The sequence below is a fragment of the Psammomys obesus genome, unplaced genomic scaffold (assembly GCF_907164565.1).
Source record: "Psammomys obesus unplaced genomic scaffold, mPsaObe1.curated_primary_1811, whole genome shotgun sequence".
NCBI classification, from domain to species: domain Eukaryota; kingdom Metazoa; phylum Chordata; class Mammalia; order Rodentia; family Muridae; genus Psammomys; species Psammomys obesus.
Window position 1 is genome coordinate 26918149 of NW_026592118.1, and position 19044 is coordinate 26937192.

A 19044-nucleotide genomic window follows, 5' to 3' on the forward strand; every position below is an offset into this window, starting at 1 on the left:
TGCCATCACCACCAGAACCATTCAACCTCTTTTTCTTTAAGTGAAAATATTATATATTTCATTTTATCTTTTTTTATTCACTTTGTATCTCAGCTGTAGTCCCCTCCTTCATCCCCTCCCAATCCCACTCTCTCTCCCTCATCTCTTCCCATGTCCCTCCCCAAGTCCACTGATAGAGGGGGTCCTCCTCCCCTTCCCTCTGACCCTAGCCTATCAGGTTTCATCAGGAGTAGCTGCATTATCTTTCTCTGTGGCCTGGTAAGGCTGCTTTCCCCTAAGGGGTTGCTGAACAAAGAGCCAGCCACTGAGTTCATGTCAGAGACAGTCCCTGTTCCCATTACTAGAGATCCCACTTGAAGACTGAGCTGCCAAGGGCTACATCTGAAAAATATGTATTCTACTTATTTTAGGAAGTTTCTGCGGTAGGTTTTCTTAGGACTTTTTCAAAATATCTTTAAGGTTAGTTACCCCTCTTCTTATATAAATTATTCTGGGGTTTTGGTTTGTTGTTTCTTTTATAATTGCCTGCCACTCAGCTAAGTAGCTTGTAAGGTTTTCTTTCATTCCTTGCTCTTATCAGTGTTAGGCAAGCCAAAGCAATACTCAACAGAGCTAATTACTGTCTACTGAAAAAGAGTTCCCTGAATTCTTTATTCAATCTTACGTACATTTTCCCAGTTCTCTTGGATAGAACTTGGATGATCTGGGGCCTCATGTGCATGCCTGGATCTAGTTCATTTAATATCTTACATGGTTCTTCTCCTGAAGAAGTTTTGGTTTGAGTTTTTGATTTTGTTTTGTTTTGTTTTGTTTTTTAAACACAGATGGATTGATATGTGCTATAAAAACATGAAGCAAAGCAATTTGGTTCTGACTTTCTTTCTTTCTTTCTTTCTTTCTTTCTTTCTTTCTTTCTTTCTTTCTTTCTTTCTTTCAAGCTTGAGCACTTCCAACCAGCTGAACTGAATTTGGCTAGATGTTATACAAAATTGGTTTTTCCAGGTTTCTTTGTTTCCCCGAAAAGATTTCATTTTTATGACTTTTACAACCAAAGAACACTGTGGACATCCAAAGTGTGTTTTCATCACCATTTAAGAGACTGAAATTTTCTTATAAATAATATGGATTCACTCATATGTCTCTGTAGAAAGGAAAATAATTGAGTTGTAATTTTTTCAGAAAAGGCAAAAATATAACAAATTAGCAACAAAAGGTCACTGGTTCCCAATTAAAGCATCACCATTGTGACCATGAAGGAGTTGATAGCTGTGGTTGGTCAGAAGTAGAGAATGAAGTCAGGAATATCCCACTCCTGGTATTTGTACTTCCTCAGAGTCCACATGCTTTATAATTTAGGATTATAGTGAAGACAGCTCCATAAGAGTAACTTCCAACATTTATATATGGAAAAATAAGATGATGGTGTTTCTCAGTTTATTCTGAACTGGTAGCTATATTGTATGGCTGTTTCTATAAGAGAGAACCAACATGTAATCAGAATTACCTAATCTGGCTATAGAGAAGTTGTTTTAGAGAAAAGTCATTAGAAGAGTATCAGGTTAATTTAAATGAAAAAATGAAAACAAAAACAAAAAAACAAGCCAACCCACTATTCAGAATTTAAATTCCTGACCATTTAAATTTTTTTTCATCATTCTCTGCATTTGGTATGTATCTCTAACAAAAAATGAATTTAAAATCACACTTAGAATGAATATTTGGTAATGTAACCAATTTCCTGAGAGGAATTCATTGTATTAATTTCATTTAATCAGAGCGTAATTTATCAGGGATGAGCTAGTGCAGGTGGGCTTAGAAGAACAAAACCTCTGGCTTTCTCTCCCTTTGCACACGGTACACAGTTCTATTTTTTTTTTCACAGACACACATGTGATTCATTATATGGTCAGGTGACTCCAACAGCGACTGTGTCCCTGCCTTGCAGCCCACTTTGAGGTTGACTTTGACAGACTTTGAGGAACAACCCAGTCAACAACTACATTCATCTACTAAATTTATCTTGGAACAGTGAAAAAAAATCGGAGGAAATGTTTTTACTCTCCATATCCCAAAAGACACCTTTTCACCCAGCACCATGTTCGATAAAGACTCTTATAGACAGAAAAGCATGTTTTACTTATTTATAGTATTCTTTCTGTTTTATGCTTCCACACAGAGATTGAAAGAATTAAAGCAACGAGAATTTGCTCGAAACGTAGCTTCCAAGTCATGGAAAGATGAGAAGAAGCAGGAAAAAGCCCTTAAGCGACTCCACCAGCTGGCTGAGCTGAGGCAGCAGTCTGAATGGTAAGAAGCAGGGGAGGGGCAGAAGGAAGGTTTAGGTGGTCCAGAATGCTTCTTCCATCTCCTGGGAAATTTCACTAATGAACCCACTTGGGTTTTTTTGCAAAAATATAAAGTTAACATCAAACAACAAATATGCCTGAAGGCAAAATTTTAAGTGTTAATGGCTTTAAACTGATAATTTTGCAATTTGATTTTTTTTCCTTCCTAATGCTGTTAACTTATTACTCTGTTTAATGAAGTGATCCTGAACACAAACCTAATAAAATGGCATCTGTCCTAGCTTGACTTGTTCTGACATTGCTAATTACTAATTCCTCTGTAATATAAGTTTTATAATCATAACTTTAAAATATTTAATATTCATACATGCATATGATGTTTATATTATACTATCTTTGATCAATTCCAACCTCCATTCCATCCTCTCCAATTCTCTGCCCCTACCACTTTTCTTTACCAACTTCAAATATTCCCTCTATACTAATCTATAGTTACATACTTTCTATTTATTGCTGTCTGTATGTGCATGTGTGGGACCATCTTCTCATCTACTGAAACAAGAGTATTCATCTTCATAGGACTATATCCCTGAAGAAAGCTGACTCCCATGATCCTAGTAACCATCAGTTGAAAAGAGCTACTTAAATGGGGATGAGGCCTCATGATTGCCTCCCCAAAGTACATTAGAAATTTGGCCAGCTTGATCTTGTACAAGTATTGTGTGTGCAGTTCCAGCTACTATGGATTAATATATGAAACTCTACTGCCGTGTCTGGCAAACACTTCAGGCATCTAGAATGATAGCTTTTAAAACTATAAAAAAACAATGGGTAGAAAATATATGTTTCCTTGTACACACTTGACTCTAAAATAAATGACATTATCATTGTCTGGCAGACGAGCAAAATATAATTAATGTGGTTAAAATTTACTGCACGGTACTATTTTAATTGGCAATTATACCATAACAAGCATTACACTAATACTTACTTGTAAGTGAAAAATGACAGTTAAAAAAAAACAAAACAAAACCAAGCTTGCATCCACTGAATGATTTGAAGTTGTTACCTGGAATACAATTAACAGTACAGATTGTGAATTGTGCTAATATGAATCATAATGTATAATACTATGATAGCTAATTAATGTGCTTGACAGCAACCTGGTGGATTGTTAAATTCATAGCTCTGCCAGAATTTAAATTTCTGTTGTTTAAATGGGAATCAATATGCAGTAACAAAAGTGAATGGTTTAGCTATATTATGACAAAACATTAAACTTCAAATGTGATCATTAGAAAATATTTGTGATTTGGGGCAATTACTAATGGAAATAGTGGTAAATTTACAATATTTACATATACGCAGTGTTTAGAACATGTTAGTTCACATTATGTATATAAAACATCACAAATTTTTAAAATGTAAGAGAAAGGAGACTTAAATGCACTGTGCTACAGGTATATAGAAATGGAGTCAACATAAAAACCTTGTCCTGGGAGGATCCACACAATCAGAAAAATGAACACCGTATTGAGTAACGTTCTTTCTACCCGTATATCCAATGAGGGACTCATTTCATTCAAGCGTAGCATTAGATTCGTCGTAATAACAAAGAAGATATCCTGAAACAAGGCTTAGAAGAGTAATTCCTGTGTTCTTTAACGCAGTGGACAGGAAAAAAATCTAGATCACATTTGAGTTCCTGCATGATTAGTTACAGGAGTCAGTAAATCAAATAATAGTAAATGAGGAAGATAGACATCCTTGATAGAAGTCTTCACAAACCAGAACAGATTCGCCTTGTTTATCGGAAAACCTGAGTTACCCTCATGCGCATTATTATGCTGGTCTTTACTGTGACAGTTACCACACCTTCACTTCCCCCTAAGGGAAAGAATACGAAAAGATCAGAGCCATCTTGAGGATGGTGGCAATGAGAGGATGATGCAACAGAAATGATGGCGACCCTGGTGTTAAATTTCTAAGCCACTGGGGTTACCAGGTACGGTATTTCAGATTCAGATGTCCATTCCATTATGTTCGAGTATCCACGAGGAAACCTTATGTACCAAACACACTCAAATGTAACCATTCTACAGGCCATAATGTGCCCACCGTTACAGAAAAGATAAATTCAGCTTTCAGCCGCAGAGCTTCAAATCATGAAGATTATTTCTTCCTTTCTATTACCTACCTGCTCTATTTGCTTAAACAGCCTCAGGCCCTAATAGAAGCCACTTAGAGTTATTAAAGATTTTCTTTGTTGCAGCAGGATTGATATATAAAAATAAAATAAAATAAACAAATGACAATTAATAGTTTTATGGTCCCTTTCCTAGACAGCCTGTGTTTGACCCTTTACAGTTATATTTGCTGAATATCTTGGCAAATCTGGCCCTGCCTTTAAGACATTTCATGACTATTCTATATTTTTTAGGTGTCATGTCTTGGCCTATTTATTAACATCTGACCTCTTGCATCTTACAATTAATTCTGGAGGAATTAACACTGTCCAGATGGAATGACACAAATAGAATTATTCTTCCAGTAGAAAAGATGAATTAGTGGTGGTGAGGATGCTTGTGCTTTATATCAAACAACTAGCTTTGATCTTCTCTTCATTAGCAGAGGTTTCCAGTAAAATCATCTCTTGGTTTGGGAGGTACTAACTTTCTGAACTTAATCTTCTTTATAAAATCTCAGTACAGTACATCTTCATGGGTATTTTGCAACATTTGAAAAATATTAGTGATATTGATTCTAAAAATAGACTTTCCCCATATAATAACCAGAATAAAACACAACAAGATCATTCTATTTTGGTATATTTTTTTTGTTTGTTTGTTTGAAACAAGTTTTTTTTTTTCACCATAGAAGGCAGAGTGTATATTTATTAAGTTACTTTGCTTTAGAATCTGGATACATTATTGGAATGCACACACACACACACACACACACACACAGGTAATTATGTTTTGTGGTGAATGTACCAAGAAGTTTTTATTATAATAACAATTTCATAATATATCTATTTTACATCCCAGTGTGTGCCATAGTATACCATCCATATACATATGCTCATGCACTCAAAACAACTAACCAAATATGTATTTTTAAATTAATGAAACGTAACTTAGAAATACCAAAATGTCCTGGTTTATTGCAATTTGGAAGATGAAATGCTAATATTCTCCCATTAGAATTTTAATACGTTATGTTGAGTATAATACCAAGGACAATAAATTGATTCGCTTTCCAGAAAAGTAAATTTATAAATTAGGCAGCATAGATCCTGAGTACTCCTAAAAGTGGCACAAATGTGGAGAGGTATGTCCTTGTCACCAACACAAAACTCATGGTCACACTATAGTTGTTCTTTGTCCTTCTGTGTCAACCCTTCAGTAACACTTAAATATATCTCTTTGGTCTTTTCCTTTGTCCTGGAATAGCATTCAACAGACCACACATTTTGTTTGAATACTTCTCCCCATTAATGATATTAAATATGCCTAAAGTACCCATTTTGAAAGGCATAGTGAGATTATCAAAGCAAGAAGATTGTTGTGACAGGGGGAAAAAGATAGGTTTCATTATGAAACAATTAAGGAAAATTCACTGTTTTATAAAATTTCTAAATTTGATTTCTACACAATAATAGAATACACTATCATTATAAAACTTTATGTATTCATTAATGAGAACAGATAATCTCAACTAATTGTGCAATAAGTAATGGCTAAAGTGTTGTTTGTAATTTAAAATTCATAACAGCAGAGAAATATGAGATGGTTGTAATACTATAAAAAGAAATGCTGTCATCAAAATAAAATTTGAATACCAAAAATTTCCTTCAACGAAAGCAAAAGACTACAGGCAGTAGAGTTCTGATATGCATATTGAGTCTATTAAGTGTCACTCTTGTGTTGGTATGTTTGGGGCTGATGAGGTGGCTTTGCATAGCACACCAGGGGAGTTTTCCTTTCAGAAAACTGATTCCCTCTTTTCAGAAGCCACGGATTGTCTGTATCTCTTCTACTAGAAAATGAGGTCTTGTGAAAAATTTTCCATTCATGTTGTTATGTCAACTGGTGTCATTTGTACTGGTCTTATTTATGCAGCCCTAGTATTGAGAGTTCACGGATAGTTTCCCTATCATGGGACAATATCCCACAGCAGGTACTGTGTTCCTCTAGCTCCAACAACCGGTGACTTTTCTACTGTGTGACTTTTCTCTGAGTGGAGGTGTTGTGTTACAACTGTATCAAGTAAAGCTTACTACCCCACAGTCACTTATTTTCTGCATTTTGACCAGGTGTGGATTTCTGAAATAGTCTCCATCTGCTGCAAAAAGAATATTCTTTGAGCAGGATTGAGAGCTACACTTTTGTGTGGCTATAAGGATAAGTATTTAGTTAGTCCTTCAGAATTTAATTAATACATTTTAAAGTTTAAGTATCTTATAGCCAAGAAACAAGTGAGAAGCAATAACAAAAAAAAGGAAGAAAACAAAATTAATTGTGCTTCCAGACACATGAAAAAAATAACAGCACGGCGTTTAAGATAAGTAGTTGGAAAAGTGATAAGTGATGTAGTGGCATTTCCTTTCCCAAGGCATCAACATCACTGTGTAAGAAAGAGGTAGCAGAGAGGGTGTGGAAAGACTAATTTTAACCTAAAATTTCTGTCTATGTTTACTTTATGCTTTATGTCTGAATCCCTAACGAACCTCAGCAAAATAAACAATCTCGAAGAAGCCTCAAAAGACAAAGCATGCACCATTAGCATAAAGCTGTTCTGGGGAGGAAGAAGCAGGAAGTGCCTGGGAACACTGAGAATGCTGTACTGAGCTGCATGCCACTGCGTCCCTTAGCCACCTACCGAACGCCTTGCTTCAGCAGAAATCAAGTGGAAAGACTTTTGAAGGAGTAAATATTGGATGCTAAAAGTGTTGAAACATAAAATTAAAACTGTTTTTACAGTTTGCAAATTTTAATTTCTTACCTACTAGGAATGTGTTGGTTGGAAGACTATGAACCATGTTAAAGCCGAATTCCAAAGGATCATAAGGTTCTAAGGGGTATATTGTGGCGTAAATGCTCTATTTGCCTTTGTTTTGCTGCTTTCACATAAGACAGTTACTTGTTACGGCTTTTTTAAACTTTTAAATAACAAAATTAAACAGAGCGTTTCAGAAGTAGCCACTATACAGCAGTTATACTGACTTGTACATGCATGATAAAATGGTTACTTTGTAGAAAATAATGTTCACCAATAAATAGAAAAATAACTCAGTGTAGAAATACTATGGAATGTTGTTTGCACATAGATTTGATTCCTATGCTAATGTCCTACTCATTTAAATATTTACTGTATTTACAGCGTTTCTGGAAATGGACCAGCATACAAAGCCCCAAGGATAGCTATGGAAAAGCAGCTCCAGCAGGGAATTTTCCCGGTTAAGAATGGCAGAAAGGTCTCCTGCATGAAGAGCGCTCTTCTCCTTAAGGGAAAGAGTGTGGCCAGAAGCAGCATGGATAAGCAGCGGTTTGCCACGCCAAGCCGACAACAGCTACAATCAGACAGGCGGCACTTATTTGGAAACAAGACAACACAAACATCTTCAGATCTCGGCACTGCAAGTCACAGGACAGGAGTTTCATTTTCATTTTCAAAAAAAGCCTACCTAAAATTAGAATCCTCTGCCTCGGTTTTCAGCGAGAACACAGAAGACACCCATGAATGTAACAAGTCACCCACCTATAAAGTCAAACAAGCAGTAGAGAGCTGCAAGTGTTGCAGATTTGCAAGTGAAGATCCAGACCTTCCAAAGAAAGAAGGTGTCATCTCATCGAGCCATCTGGAGGGTGTTTTAAACAACACCTTTTTGATGAACCCTAAATTTTCAAAAAACAAAAATGAATCTTTTAATGGAAGACTGAAAGATTCAGCAGGCATCCACCGTGCTTTCTCTAAGTCTAACCTCCATCTTTCAGAAACAGATTTTACCCTTTCCAGCAGAGAGAAAGAAATTAGGAATGCACTGAAGGATACTTCAGAAAACTGCATTAATCATCCATGCCAAGCAAATGAACCCTCCGGTCCACCAAACATTTGCAAGCATAGTGAGAATAGGTGGTATGAAAGTCTGGGTGAGTTTTTGCCTTCAGGACCAAGTGAACAAAAGACTAAAGCACAACGGAATCCTGACTCTAGAACGGAGGACAGAGCAAAGTCTCTAGATGAAGTAGAAAGAGACAGCAAAAATGTGCAAAGACTTTGCAGAGAAAGTTGTCCACATGATGTAAAATCCAAAACACTGCCTTTCATCCATGTACAGAGCAAGGATGGTCACACTACTCTAAAGTGGCCCACAGAACTTCTGTTCTTTACCAGAACAGAACCTTGCATATCTTATGGCTGTAATCCATTATATTTTGATTTCAAACTTTCTCGAAACGCAAAGGATGAACATAGTTCAGAGAATATAAAAATAGAATTGGAGAAAGAAGTTTTGGAAAAGAAGACAAAAACAGAGAGCCAAGGCTCAGGTTTAATTAAAGAACAACAAAAATTGACCCAAGATAAACAATCTCTGAAACCAAAGATGCTTATGGCTAACCCAGATTGGGAAAAGATCCAGAGAAAATATAATTTGGGCTACAATGATTCTGACTCTACTATGAGTGAACATGGTAGTCTAAGAGACTTGGAAATGAAAAGTCCTGAAGTGCCTGCTTACCTTAATCTGTCTCTAACGGATGGCTTAGGAAATGATGATAGCGATGATATTGAATTTATGGAACTCTCAAATGTCCACTGGAAAAGCTGCAAAAAGACAGTTCAAAATAATGTTCAGGAGGGTCTATCTTGCTCGCCTCACATTTCTAGGACTAGAACGCATAAGCTGAATCCTTGCAGTTCACATTCAGAGTCCGAAGAAGAAAATCAGTGTACCTGGAACTTCAGTTCTTACACTTCAGGGGATCCCTCTGAACATGGGAAGGACATCAGTGGAAGTTTCAATGCCTGCAACACCAGCATGGCCAGTGGAGCTTCCAAAAATGGGGAAAGAAATCATGGGAAACGTTCGTCAGTGTCACCTCTGAGGGGCCACCCCAGAACTCTGGATGAAGCTTCCAGAAACGTGTCCAGCTGGAGAAACATATGTTCAAGTTATAGGCCCAATGGCAGTGACAGCAGTCACCTGCTCTACCTTTGTGAAAGAGAACGTGACTCAGCTGAGAGGCACATGTGGAAAAACAGAAAGCACAATTGTCTCTATTTGTCTGATGCACCAATAAACAGTAACTGTCCTCACTCAGATACACAGAGAGACAGCAATGGTAACCGATGGGACTTATTTAAAACTAAAAGACCATCAAAACACAGAGACTGTCAGTGCAGAGAAAGGTATGAGCTGGGTAAAAATCACCCGTTCACAGGTCCCAAGCCCCCAAGAATTTGTCATTGTGATTCTGGCTCACAGGTTTCCCTTGATGCAAATAGTGATAAGCTCTTGATTGGTCAGGGACCTCAGCACAGCAAATCAGGCTCTTATTTGAGACAGAGAGCTTACTGCTTAGACAAAAACAAGAGAAGCCAAAAGTCTTTGGCCAGACTTCACATTTGTGATGTGGGAAAAGTCAAGTGCATGCGACAATGCAACTCAGACACGCTCAACTACCTTCCAAGGAGCTGTGTAGCCGGCCCTTCAGAAACCACACAGTCAAACATTCCAGATGGAGAAAGGCCATCCCTGACAGCCAAGGGTCTTCTAGAAAGAGTGCAAGCCAAGAAGTGTCAGGAGCAATCGAAAAAGTTCAGGATCTCCCCAAACAGTTGTTTAAAAGAATCAGAGACTCATTCACAAATCCAACACACAGTTCAACCTGAACTGCAACATAGCAACAGAATGGCATTGCCTTTTTTGAAGAAGAGACAACATATGTGCAAAAGAAGAGATAATAAAGGCCATAGAGTTCACCAGATTGCTGACAAAGAAAGAGTTGAAAACTTACAAAAACCTGGTTTTACTATTTTAACAGACACTCAATGTGAAAACTATCTCTCCACAGGCCTAAGTCATTCAATGCCAGGCTCTCAGTCTTCAAGTGGAAAAAAGAACCAGACAACAAAAGAGCAATCTAAATCTTCAATTAGCACAGTCCAACCTTTTCTTCAAAGCTGTGACCCAGTACCAAATGATTTCCTCGGTGCTTTTCCATCTAATAGATATACTGGTGTAACCAATTCAACAGAGACCAAAGAGGAGCAGATAAATCTAGACTCACAGGATGTAAGCATGTCTATAAATCATGTAGAGGGGAATATAAACTCTTACTATGACAGAACAATGCAGAAGAATGACAAAGCGGAAGATGAATTAGAAGTGTGTCATAAATCTCTCTCACCCCCTTTAATTCAACAGCCCATAACATTTTCCCCCGACGAAATGGATAAGTACAAGCTCCTTCAGCTACAAGCACAGCAGCACATGCAGAAGCAGCTCCTGTCAAAGCATCTCCGAGTTTTGCCCGCTTCAGGGCCCCCTGCCTTCTCCCCAGCCTCAGCCGTGCAGACAGTTCCAGTCCACCAGCATACATCCATCACCACCATCCACCACACGTTCCTACAGCATTTTGCTGTTTCGGCTTCCATAAGTTCTCACAGCAGTCCCCTCCCCATCGCTCATTTACACCCTCTACCACAGCCACACTTTACTCCCTTTTCGTTTTCAGCCATGGCTCCAGCCATTATCCCTGCACACACTGCTTTCCTAGGTCATCCCCTGCACTTAGTCACCACCGCCCCCTTTCACCCATCGCATATAGCATTTCAGCCCCTGCCTTCTGCAGCCTTTATCCCCACCTTGTTTGGTCCTCATTTAAACCCAGCCACAACTTCTATCTTCCACCTGAATCCTTTAATCCAGCCAATGCTACAAGGTCAAGATCTTTGCCATCACTCTTGCTCCAGTCAGATGCAACAGTTAAATAGCGTGAAGGAGGCCTTAAACATGGCACTACACTTGAACTAATAGCTATTACAGCTTGTCTTATGAATAAGTAACACAGATTTTTTTTCTACCTGTAAAGCAATGCATTAATACCGTCTCTCTTGTTATCGTAAGATTTAAAATTATGGTGCCAATTCCAAATGTAACTCATGCATAAATGTAAATGGTATCATCATTATTGAAATGGGAACATTTTAAAGAACTTCTCAAAAATAATACAGCAAATTAAAATAATTTATGGGATGAAGTTCTGGGGAGTATTAAAGAATGGTCTGAGGAGAGTTGTCAGTGTTATAATCTGGTAACAGAAACATTCTGGCATATCATAAATATTATGAGTAAAAAAAAAAAAACAGAATACCCTATGTTTGAAGTGTTTGATGAGTGAGTGGTGAATGAACGTGAATTTCAGTTTTATTTTTCAGATAGTATTAAAATATCAGTAAAATGAACCAATGATTTAGAATAGTCACTATTGTTAAACTTTGGCTGTGCTACCAATTATATTGTCTTTTAATGTGTTTTTCATAGGACCTTTGAGCTATAAAAAATATTCTGATTAATACAAGCTGAAAACAAACTACACTAACTTTACAATTATAGAAATTCTGTGAAAGACAATTTTGCTTCCCTTCATATGTAACTATATCAAGATAACTTTGTATGAATCAATAACATCAGGAATAAAGAATGGTTAAACTTTTTATTACAGAGTATACAAAAGATATTATTAGCATTTGATAAACAAAAAAGAAAATATCCACAGATTAACATTGCATACATATTTGAATTCAAATATTACAAGAACTAAAAAAAGAATTGAATCAAGTTTTATTTGCTTTACCACTCAGAAACTTCATTGTATTCAGGAATAAGGAGCACAAGGCTTAGAAAGAATGAGTTTTATGATGGTAAAACAAATTACCATCCATGTAATCAAACACTCATTCAAAAGACTTCCTGGCCCATAGACTTTCTACTTCTTATTTTATTTGCGGACTGTCATGTGTTTGGTGTATAATTTAATACCCTTATAAAAACATTACTTACATTTCCCATAACTATGGGCTTATGAAAACGGAAACTAAAAGAACGGGGTTGTCTGACATCTAGTAATGAGATGAAGGTGGAAATGATAGCAGCCTTGGGGAAAGGGAGCGGCATTCGCTGAAGATAGGTATTTCACTTCAGCCGGGTGAAACAGCCCGCATTTTCACATTCCCCGCATCTGTAGAGATCAATATTAGCATTTCTCATTTGCTCAATGAAATCAAGAAGCTTAAATAGCTGATTTTTCATATGTGGTAGAAAAGATAATCTTTGCTGCCAAGGAGAAAAACAGAACGGGGGGAAATAAGAAAAAGTAAATTTAAAATATTGACATAAAGAACAATTGTGTTTACCAAAGTAACAACAAACATTTGTAGATGAGGAGTTTTATTGGAATATATAAGGGACAGAGTCTGACTTACTTAAAATTAATAGAAAGAGAGAGAGAAAGAGAGAGAGAGGTATTTATCAAATAGCAAGAACCTCCATACTTACATATAACTCCAAAAAGTAATTATTAAAATTGAGTGCATTTGGGATAAATTGTCCTAAAAAGAAAATGAATGCAAGTGTTGTTATAAATGTGGATAATAACTTGCCCCCCCCCAATCTAAATACGCTGTGGATAATTAGTTCATGAATCAGATTACAAGGATGGCACAAAGCCAAGGCAGGGTGCTCTTGAACTGTCGCTGGAAGTTTTATGACAGAAGAGACAGATCACTTGATTAATTTTTAAATTGCCTTGGAGACAGTCTAGAATCTCCGATGGTTAAACCAGGGAACTTTTCTACTGGTACCTTCGCTAGATCAATCAATGTAAGCCGGTAGTTTGGAAATGTCTGCTCCATCCTTCACTAGCAATGATGAGAGTGCTCACTGAATATCCCACCACAGACAACAGCAAGATGTGGCCAATGAAACAAAAATAACTCTTGTACTCGAAGAAAACAAGGTATAAAAGTTGTGGCATCAAATAGAGGGAAGGAACAATTAATAAACCTCTATCCACCTGATCAATGAGGTCAGCACTCATGTTGAATTTCAGATTCCATTTTACCTTTAGAGGAGTGCATTCTTGGAAAGCAGAAGCAGAAAGAAGACCATCTTTTTCTAAAAGATGCCCATTAAAACAGAATCTCTGATGGATAAGACTTTTTGTAGCACATCCTTCAAATTATTTGATAATTGACTTGGGCATTATTTTGTTTTTATTAAATGCTAAATGTATCAGATAAGTGCTTTGTGAGTTTACTCTTTACACTTAGTCATTGGGCCTTGTTTTTTTTCTACCTAAGAATCAAAGCTAAAGGCAAATACTGTCGATAAAAGCTACAAAATATTTATATATATGTTCACATATGGGCACACACATATGCAAGTACGTCTATGTATTTTTATACCTAAAGATTCAGAGTCATTCCACCATCACGTAGCCTCAATGAGTTCATGCAGGATTCAATAAAGTAAGTGCTTTGTGTGATAAACTGGCAAATGAGCAAAGTTCATTACTTAATTTTTCAAGAAAAAGGTACAATGGGGGCTATAAAAATCTACTCTCTATCAAATTTTTGAAGTTCACCTTTCTACATGTTATAAATAATTAAATCTGAGAAGTGATTAGACAGTAGAGAGTGATTTACAAAGTTCCTAATTCTCAGGCTTTGACATCTCCCCTGCCCCTCCACCCTGGAGAGAGACATTTTTCAGACTGATCTGAGATTTCTTTGTCACAGAAAATTGGGTTCCATGGTGCCTACCTTTTTCAGTCTCTGTCAGGTCTAAGTTGATCTCTGCTATCATTGGGTAGAAATACGTTTCTAAAGAACTAACCCTATAAAACATTCTCATCATATAGAATATTTAATCAGTCAGGTTACTCAGGATCACATGTCATGGTCTGTCTCCTCGAAGAAAGCTTTCTGTAGAAAGAAGGACTGAAGCAATGCAGTTTTCTAAAAATTTAACAATACTTTGAAGTTTTGTGAAAAACACAGTTATTCTTCAAGCATTCGATAAGGTAACTGGAGATACCAAGATGGTCTGCAGACAGGCATGCTGGAATACCACGAGTATTACAGAACACTATATCGTAATAAATGAAACATCCCTCCCAGGATGTTAGTAGAGTGACTGTCTAAAAAGTTGCTGGGGTAACGTTGACAGTAATGCAAAAACACAGTACAAATCTATATCTTTTCTTAAAAATATTTCTTATGATTTTCAAGGATGGTTGTTAAATATTCTGAAAAAAAAATTGGATATATCAGATCCAGCTTTCTGAAATCACACCATCAAGGCCCACATCTCACACCTCTGTGTAGGCAGCTAGTCTAATTAAGTGTGGTAATGATCTAAGTGTTCTCGGCCTCAGCAGCACTAAGGAAGAGGCTGAAGTAGGGTTCCCTGAATTATGAACTCCTAAAGTGGGATGCACTCCCGCTGACTAACAGAAACATTATTACAACGCAGAGGGTGACCATCTTCATGCAGAAGCTGGAGAGATGCATGCGTGCTCTCTGTGTTTCACACAGGAAGCCCTTCGGTAAGATGGAAAGTTTGGAATGGCAGTTCTCCAGCCAATAAGCGTGGGTCAGGTCAGGGGATTTTCAAAGGTTATCATTTTGTTCCAGCAAAAATATTATCCACTCCCATTAGATGGATAGTTGGTGATGAGTGGGGTACTTTCGGGACTTAAACTCTATTATAAATGGTACCGATGGAAAAACGGGTTAGGTTTAGAATAAGCCGATATTTGAGAGATAAGCTAAAGGGTCATTTTCATTCTCGGAAGCTATATATAAGAATAAGTGATTCCAATCCAATTTTTGAATTCCTTTCTCAAAGTCACTTCTTCCTTTTGCAACTGACCACTTCTCTTATATATTGAGATCAAGGAAAACCTTAACAGAAACAAACAAACAAACAAAAAAACAATACAGGAATTCAGAAAAAGTGTAACATGTATGAATGCGTATGTTTGTTTGTGTGTGTGTTCTTAATATACCCTTTGTTCTTAGGTTGTTGAATTCATTTGTTGGAAACAGAACATTTGTTACAGTGTTATCTTTTTAAAATAATCATATTGAGACAATCAATTTTAAGAAACAATTTTAAGCCTGTGCAAATTGGTCAGTCGTTTGCTTTAATAGGTGAGAGACTCTTTAAGTAGCTGAAATTTAAATTGGTTGTGTAGCTCTGTACAACAAAGCTCCCCCTTATCGAACCCTAAAAAAAAGTACTTACCTTAAGTGATACGAAAAGATGGTCTGCAATATGTATAAGCCAATCACTTTATTTTGTATTCTCTGTTCAAAGCAATTTTGATTATACTGTGGCTAAGTAAATTGCACTACTGTACATGCAAAGAAGCTTTTTTTTTTTTTTTAGATTGTTGAATAAATTACTTGGACTGTAGTTCAATGCAATAATATTTTTTTCAATAAAATGCTTAAAAATATAGGAGTGTTAGTGACATATTTATAACAAAAATTGAACCAAAATGTAAGGATTAAATCAAGTACAAATGTTGCGAAAATATTCTGTATTTTACACTGTTGGATTATAATGCATTTAACATTTTATTTGTTACTGTATATATTTATAGTATATATTTAAGGGGTTGGATTTCTTAGACTTTTCATAACATTTGAGTGTTATCAAATAAATCTGTTTCCTCAAACTCAAAATAAATATCATTTAAAAACGTTCTAGAGATGTATTTGTTGCATGTATATGTTACATAATACATATACTATACGATATCTTATTTTTACTTTTAAAATGTAATTTTAATGCTCTAACACAACTATAGTTTTTAAAATGTATTTTCTGATAATATAATATAATATAATATAATATAATATAATATAATATAATATAATATAATATAATATAATATAATATAATATAATATAATATAATATAATATAATGATTTTCAGTATGATTACTATAATGTAAATTCTGAAAATATTTTAATTAAAACCTTTTAATTTGCTTTGATACACTGCTGGGTAGAGTCTTTCAGAGGCCCTCTGTGGTAGGCTCCTGTCCTGTTTCCTGTTTTCTTCTTCTTCCAATGTCCATTCTGTTTGTCTTTCTGAGTGACGATTGATCATATTACCCAAGGTCCTCCTTCAGGCCTAGCTTCTATAGGTGTACAGATTTGTGTAGGTTTATCCTATATTATATATCTAATATTCACTTATAACTGAGTATATACTGTGTATGTCTTTCTGCTTCTGGGATACCTCACTCAGAATGATCTTTTCTAGACCCCACCATTTGCCTGCAAATTTCATGATTTCCTTGTTTCTAATTGCTGAGAAATATTTCATTGTGTAAATGTACCATACTTTCTGCATCCATTCCTCAGTTGAAGGATATCTGGGTTGTTTCCAGATCTCCAAATAACAATTCTGAAAAGAACTCACCTTTCTAGGAAATATTTTTAATCAAATATGGCCAATGGTGTGAGAATTAATTTAAGAGTCCATTTAACTATTATTAATTATTCATTAATTTTAAATGTTTTTTTTGTCTCTGTATCATTTAGGATAGCTATATGAACCCTCCTTTGCTATTTGTGCCAAATCTTAGACCAGATGTGCTTGGAATTGACTTCTTCTCTTCCTCCTCCTCCTTCTTTTTCCTCTTCCTCTTTCTTTTCCTCCTCCTCCTCCTCCTCCTTCTCCTTTTCCAGATTCTTATTTCAACTAAATTCAAACTGCTCAGCCTCCTGCTTTTGCCTCTCATGTTCTAGAATTATATGTGGGTGTCATCATACTTAAGCAGCTCTTGTTTTTGAGCCATATCAATGACATCCTTTACTGTCCAATTGCTTTATTCTAATATAAAAGCACCACAGTTATGAATTTTCATTTTTTTCTCTCATTACACCTGCTTTAATAGTAACAGGATTCTGTGATGTCCTCTGTCCTAGTGCCCGAGTCCATGTTTGAAGAAGAGAAATAATTCAGACACCGATCATCTGCTAGACTTCTGCCCTAGGTTCTGTGCTTTATGATAACCTGTTTAGTGAAACCCTCGACGTGCTAAAGAGTTACTTTTCCCAACTATTCCAATACATACAAGTACCTGAGGACATGTACTGGTTATTGATGGAGCCCTCACAGAGTCACTGTCCAGATAAGTTCTTGTCACCTATATTATCGGAAACTATCTGAACAGGAAATCAAGATTTTTCTAAAAACTGAGTGCAATGATAATAGTAATTAGATTGAACTGAAAGAGTACATGGTGTCTGTGTTGTCAGAGACATTGACATGAGATTCTTTCATTTCACATGAAATTTGCCAGGCTTGAGCTCTGTTCTCATTACCTATCATTTTTGTATCATGAAATATTTGGACACATATAAAAATGGCTGCCATAGACCCTTGAGGTAGTTCTCTCTTATTACACCTGGTAAATGTGAATGAATTCCCAATGGATTTTAAAAATACTTCAAAGTCTAAAGGAAAACCTCAAATATTGTAAAGTGACTCAGCAATAAATAAATGAAAGTCGTTCGGGATAGGAACACTAACCCTGCACACTGTGAAGACTTGTCTGGCGAACAACTCATCAGGCAAACATCTTACCAAGTGTTTTGGCATCTCATTCTATCAGACACAAGCAAATCATTTGGTGTGGATATGGCACGGCAACTTTAGAAGAGAGTTTAAAGACTCTGTGGGTTACCTCATTCATTATGAATATATTTTAAATTCACTTTTATCCTATATAGTTCATAGTATTGGGAAAATGAAGTTCTTCCATATTTCCAAATATTTAAGAAAGTAAAGACAATACACTGTAGAAGGAACTTACTGGAAAGTAACAGTTTGTCACTCTTAAGTTAATCAGTCCTAACATAGGTGTTTGTGTGATTAGTCAATGAACACTAAAATGAAATGAAATGAGTGAAAATATGAGAGATGAATCTAGTTACTGAGAACTTTTCTCCCTCTGGAAACATGTTTATATGTATTTTCCAATATTGATTACCAGGAGAAATTAGGACAGTGCAGTTATTTTATAACACCAAAACAAAAATTTTCTTTAGCTTCTCAATTATAACTTCATTAAGACTACACAAAGTGTTATTTATTTATTTATTTATTTATTTATAATTTCAGTTTATTTACTTTGTATCCTAGCTGTAGTCCCCTCCCTTGACAACTCCCAATCCTACTCTCCTTCCCTTATCTCCTCTCATGGCCCCATGCAAGTCCACTGATAGGGGAGGCCCTCCTCCAGTTCCCACTATGTCTCATCAGGAGTGGCTGTATTGTCTTTCTGATGTGGGTAAGGTAATGACCCTGAGATTTGTTGCTTTTTAACTACTTGAGTTCTTTCTATATCCTGGATATTAGCCCTCTGTCAGATATAGGGTTGGTGAAGATTCTTTCCCAGTCTGTAGGCTGTCATTTTGTTCTGATGACAGTGTCCTTTGCTTTACAGAACCTTTTCAGTTTCATGAGGTCCCATTTACTGATTGTTGGTCTTAGAGCCTGTGCTTTTGGTGTTCTGTTCAGGAAGTTGTCTCCTGTGGAATGAGTTCAAGACTCTTCCCCACTTTTTTTTCTAGCAAATCATTTTTAAGATTATACAAATTTCATACACCCCACCAATTCCCACTATTTCAATCCAAGAATGAGTATTT

At 36.2% G+C, this 19044-nt stretch overlaps 1 protein-coding gene across 1 annotated transcript in view; it reads left to right on the plus strand.

Annotated features, from left to right (window-relative positions):
- Nucleotides 1-11346, plus strand: part of Znf804b (zinc finger protein 804B) — a 558165-nt gene extending 546819 nt beyond the window's left edge. Inside the window, exons 3-4 of the mRNA XM_055612521.1 lie at nt 2177-2307; nt 7689-11346. Coding sequence (XP_055468496.1) covers nt 2177-2307; nt 7689-11346 — 3789 coding nt within the window. The remainder of the gene's footprint in view (nt 1-2176; nt 2308-7688) is intronic.
- Nucleotides 11347-19044: the final 7698 nt, after the last annotated feature.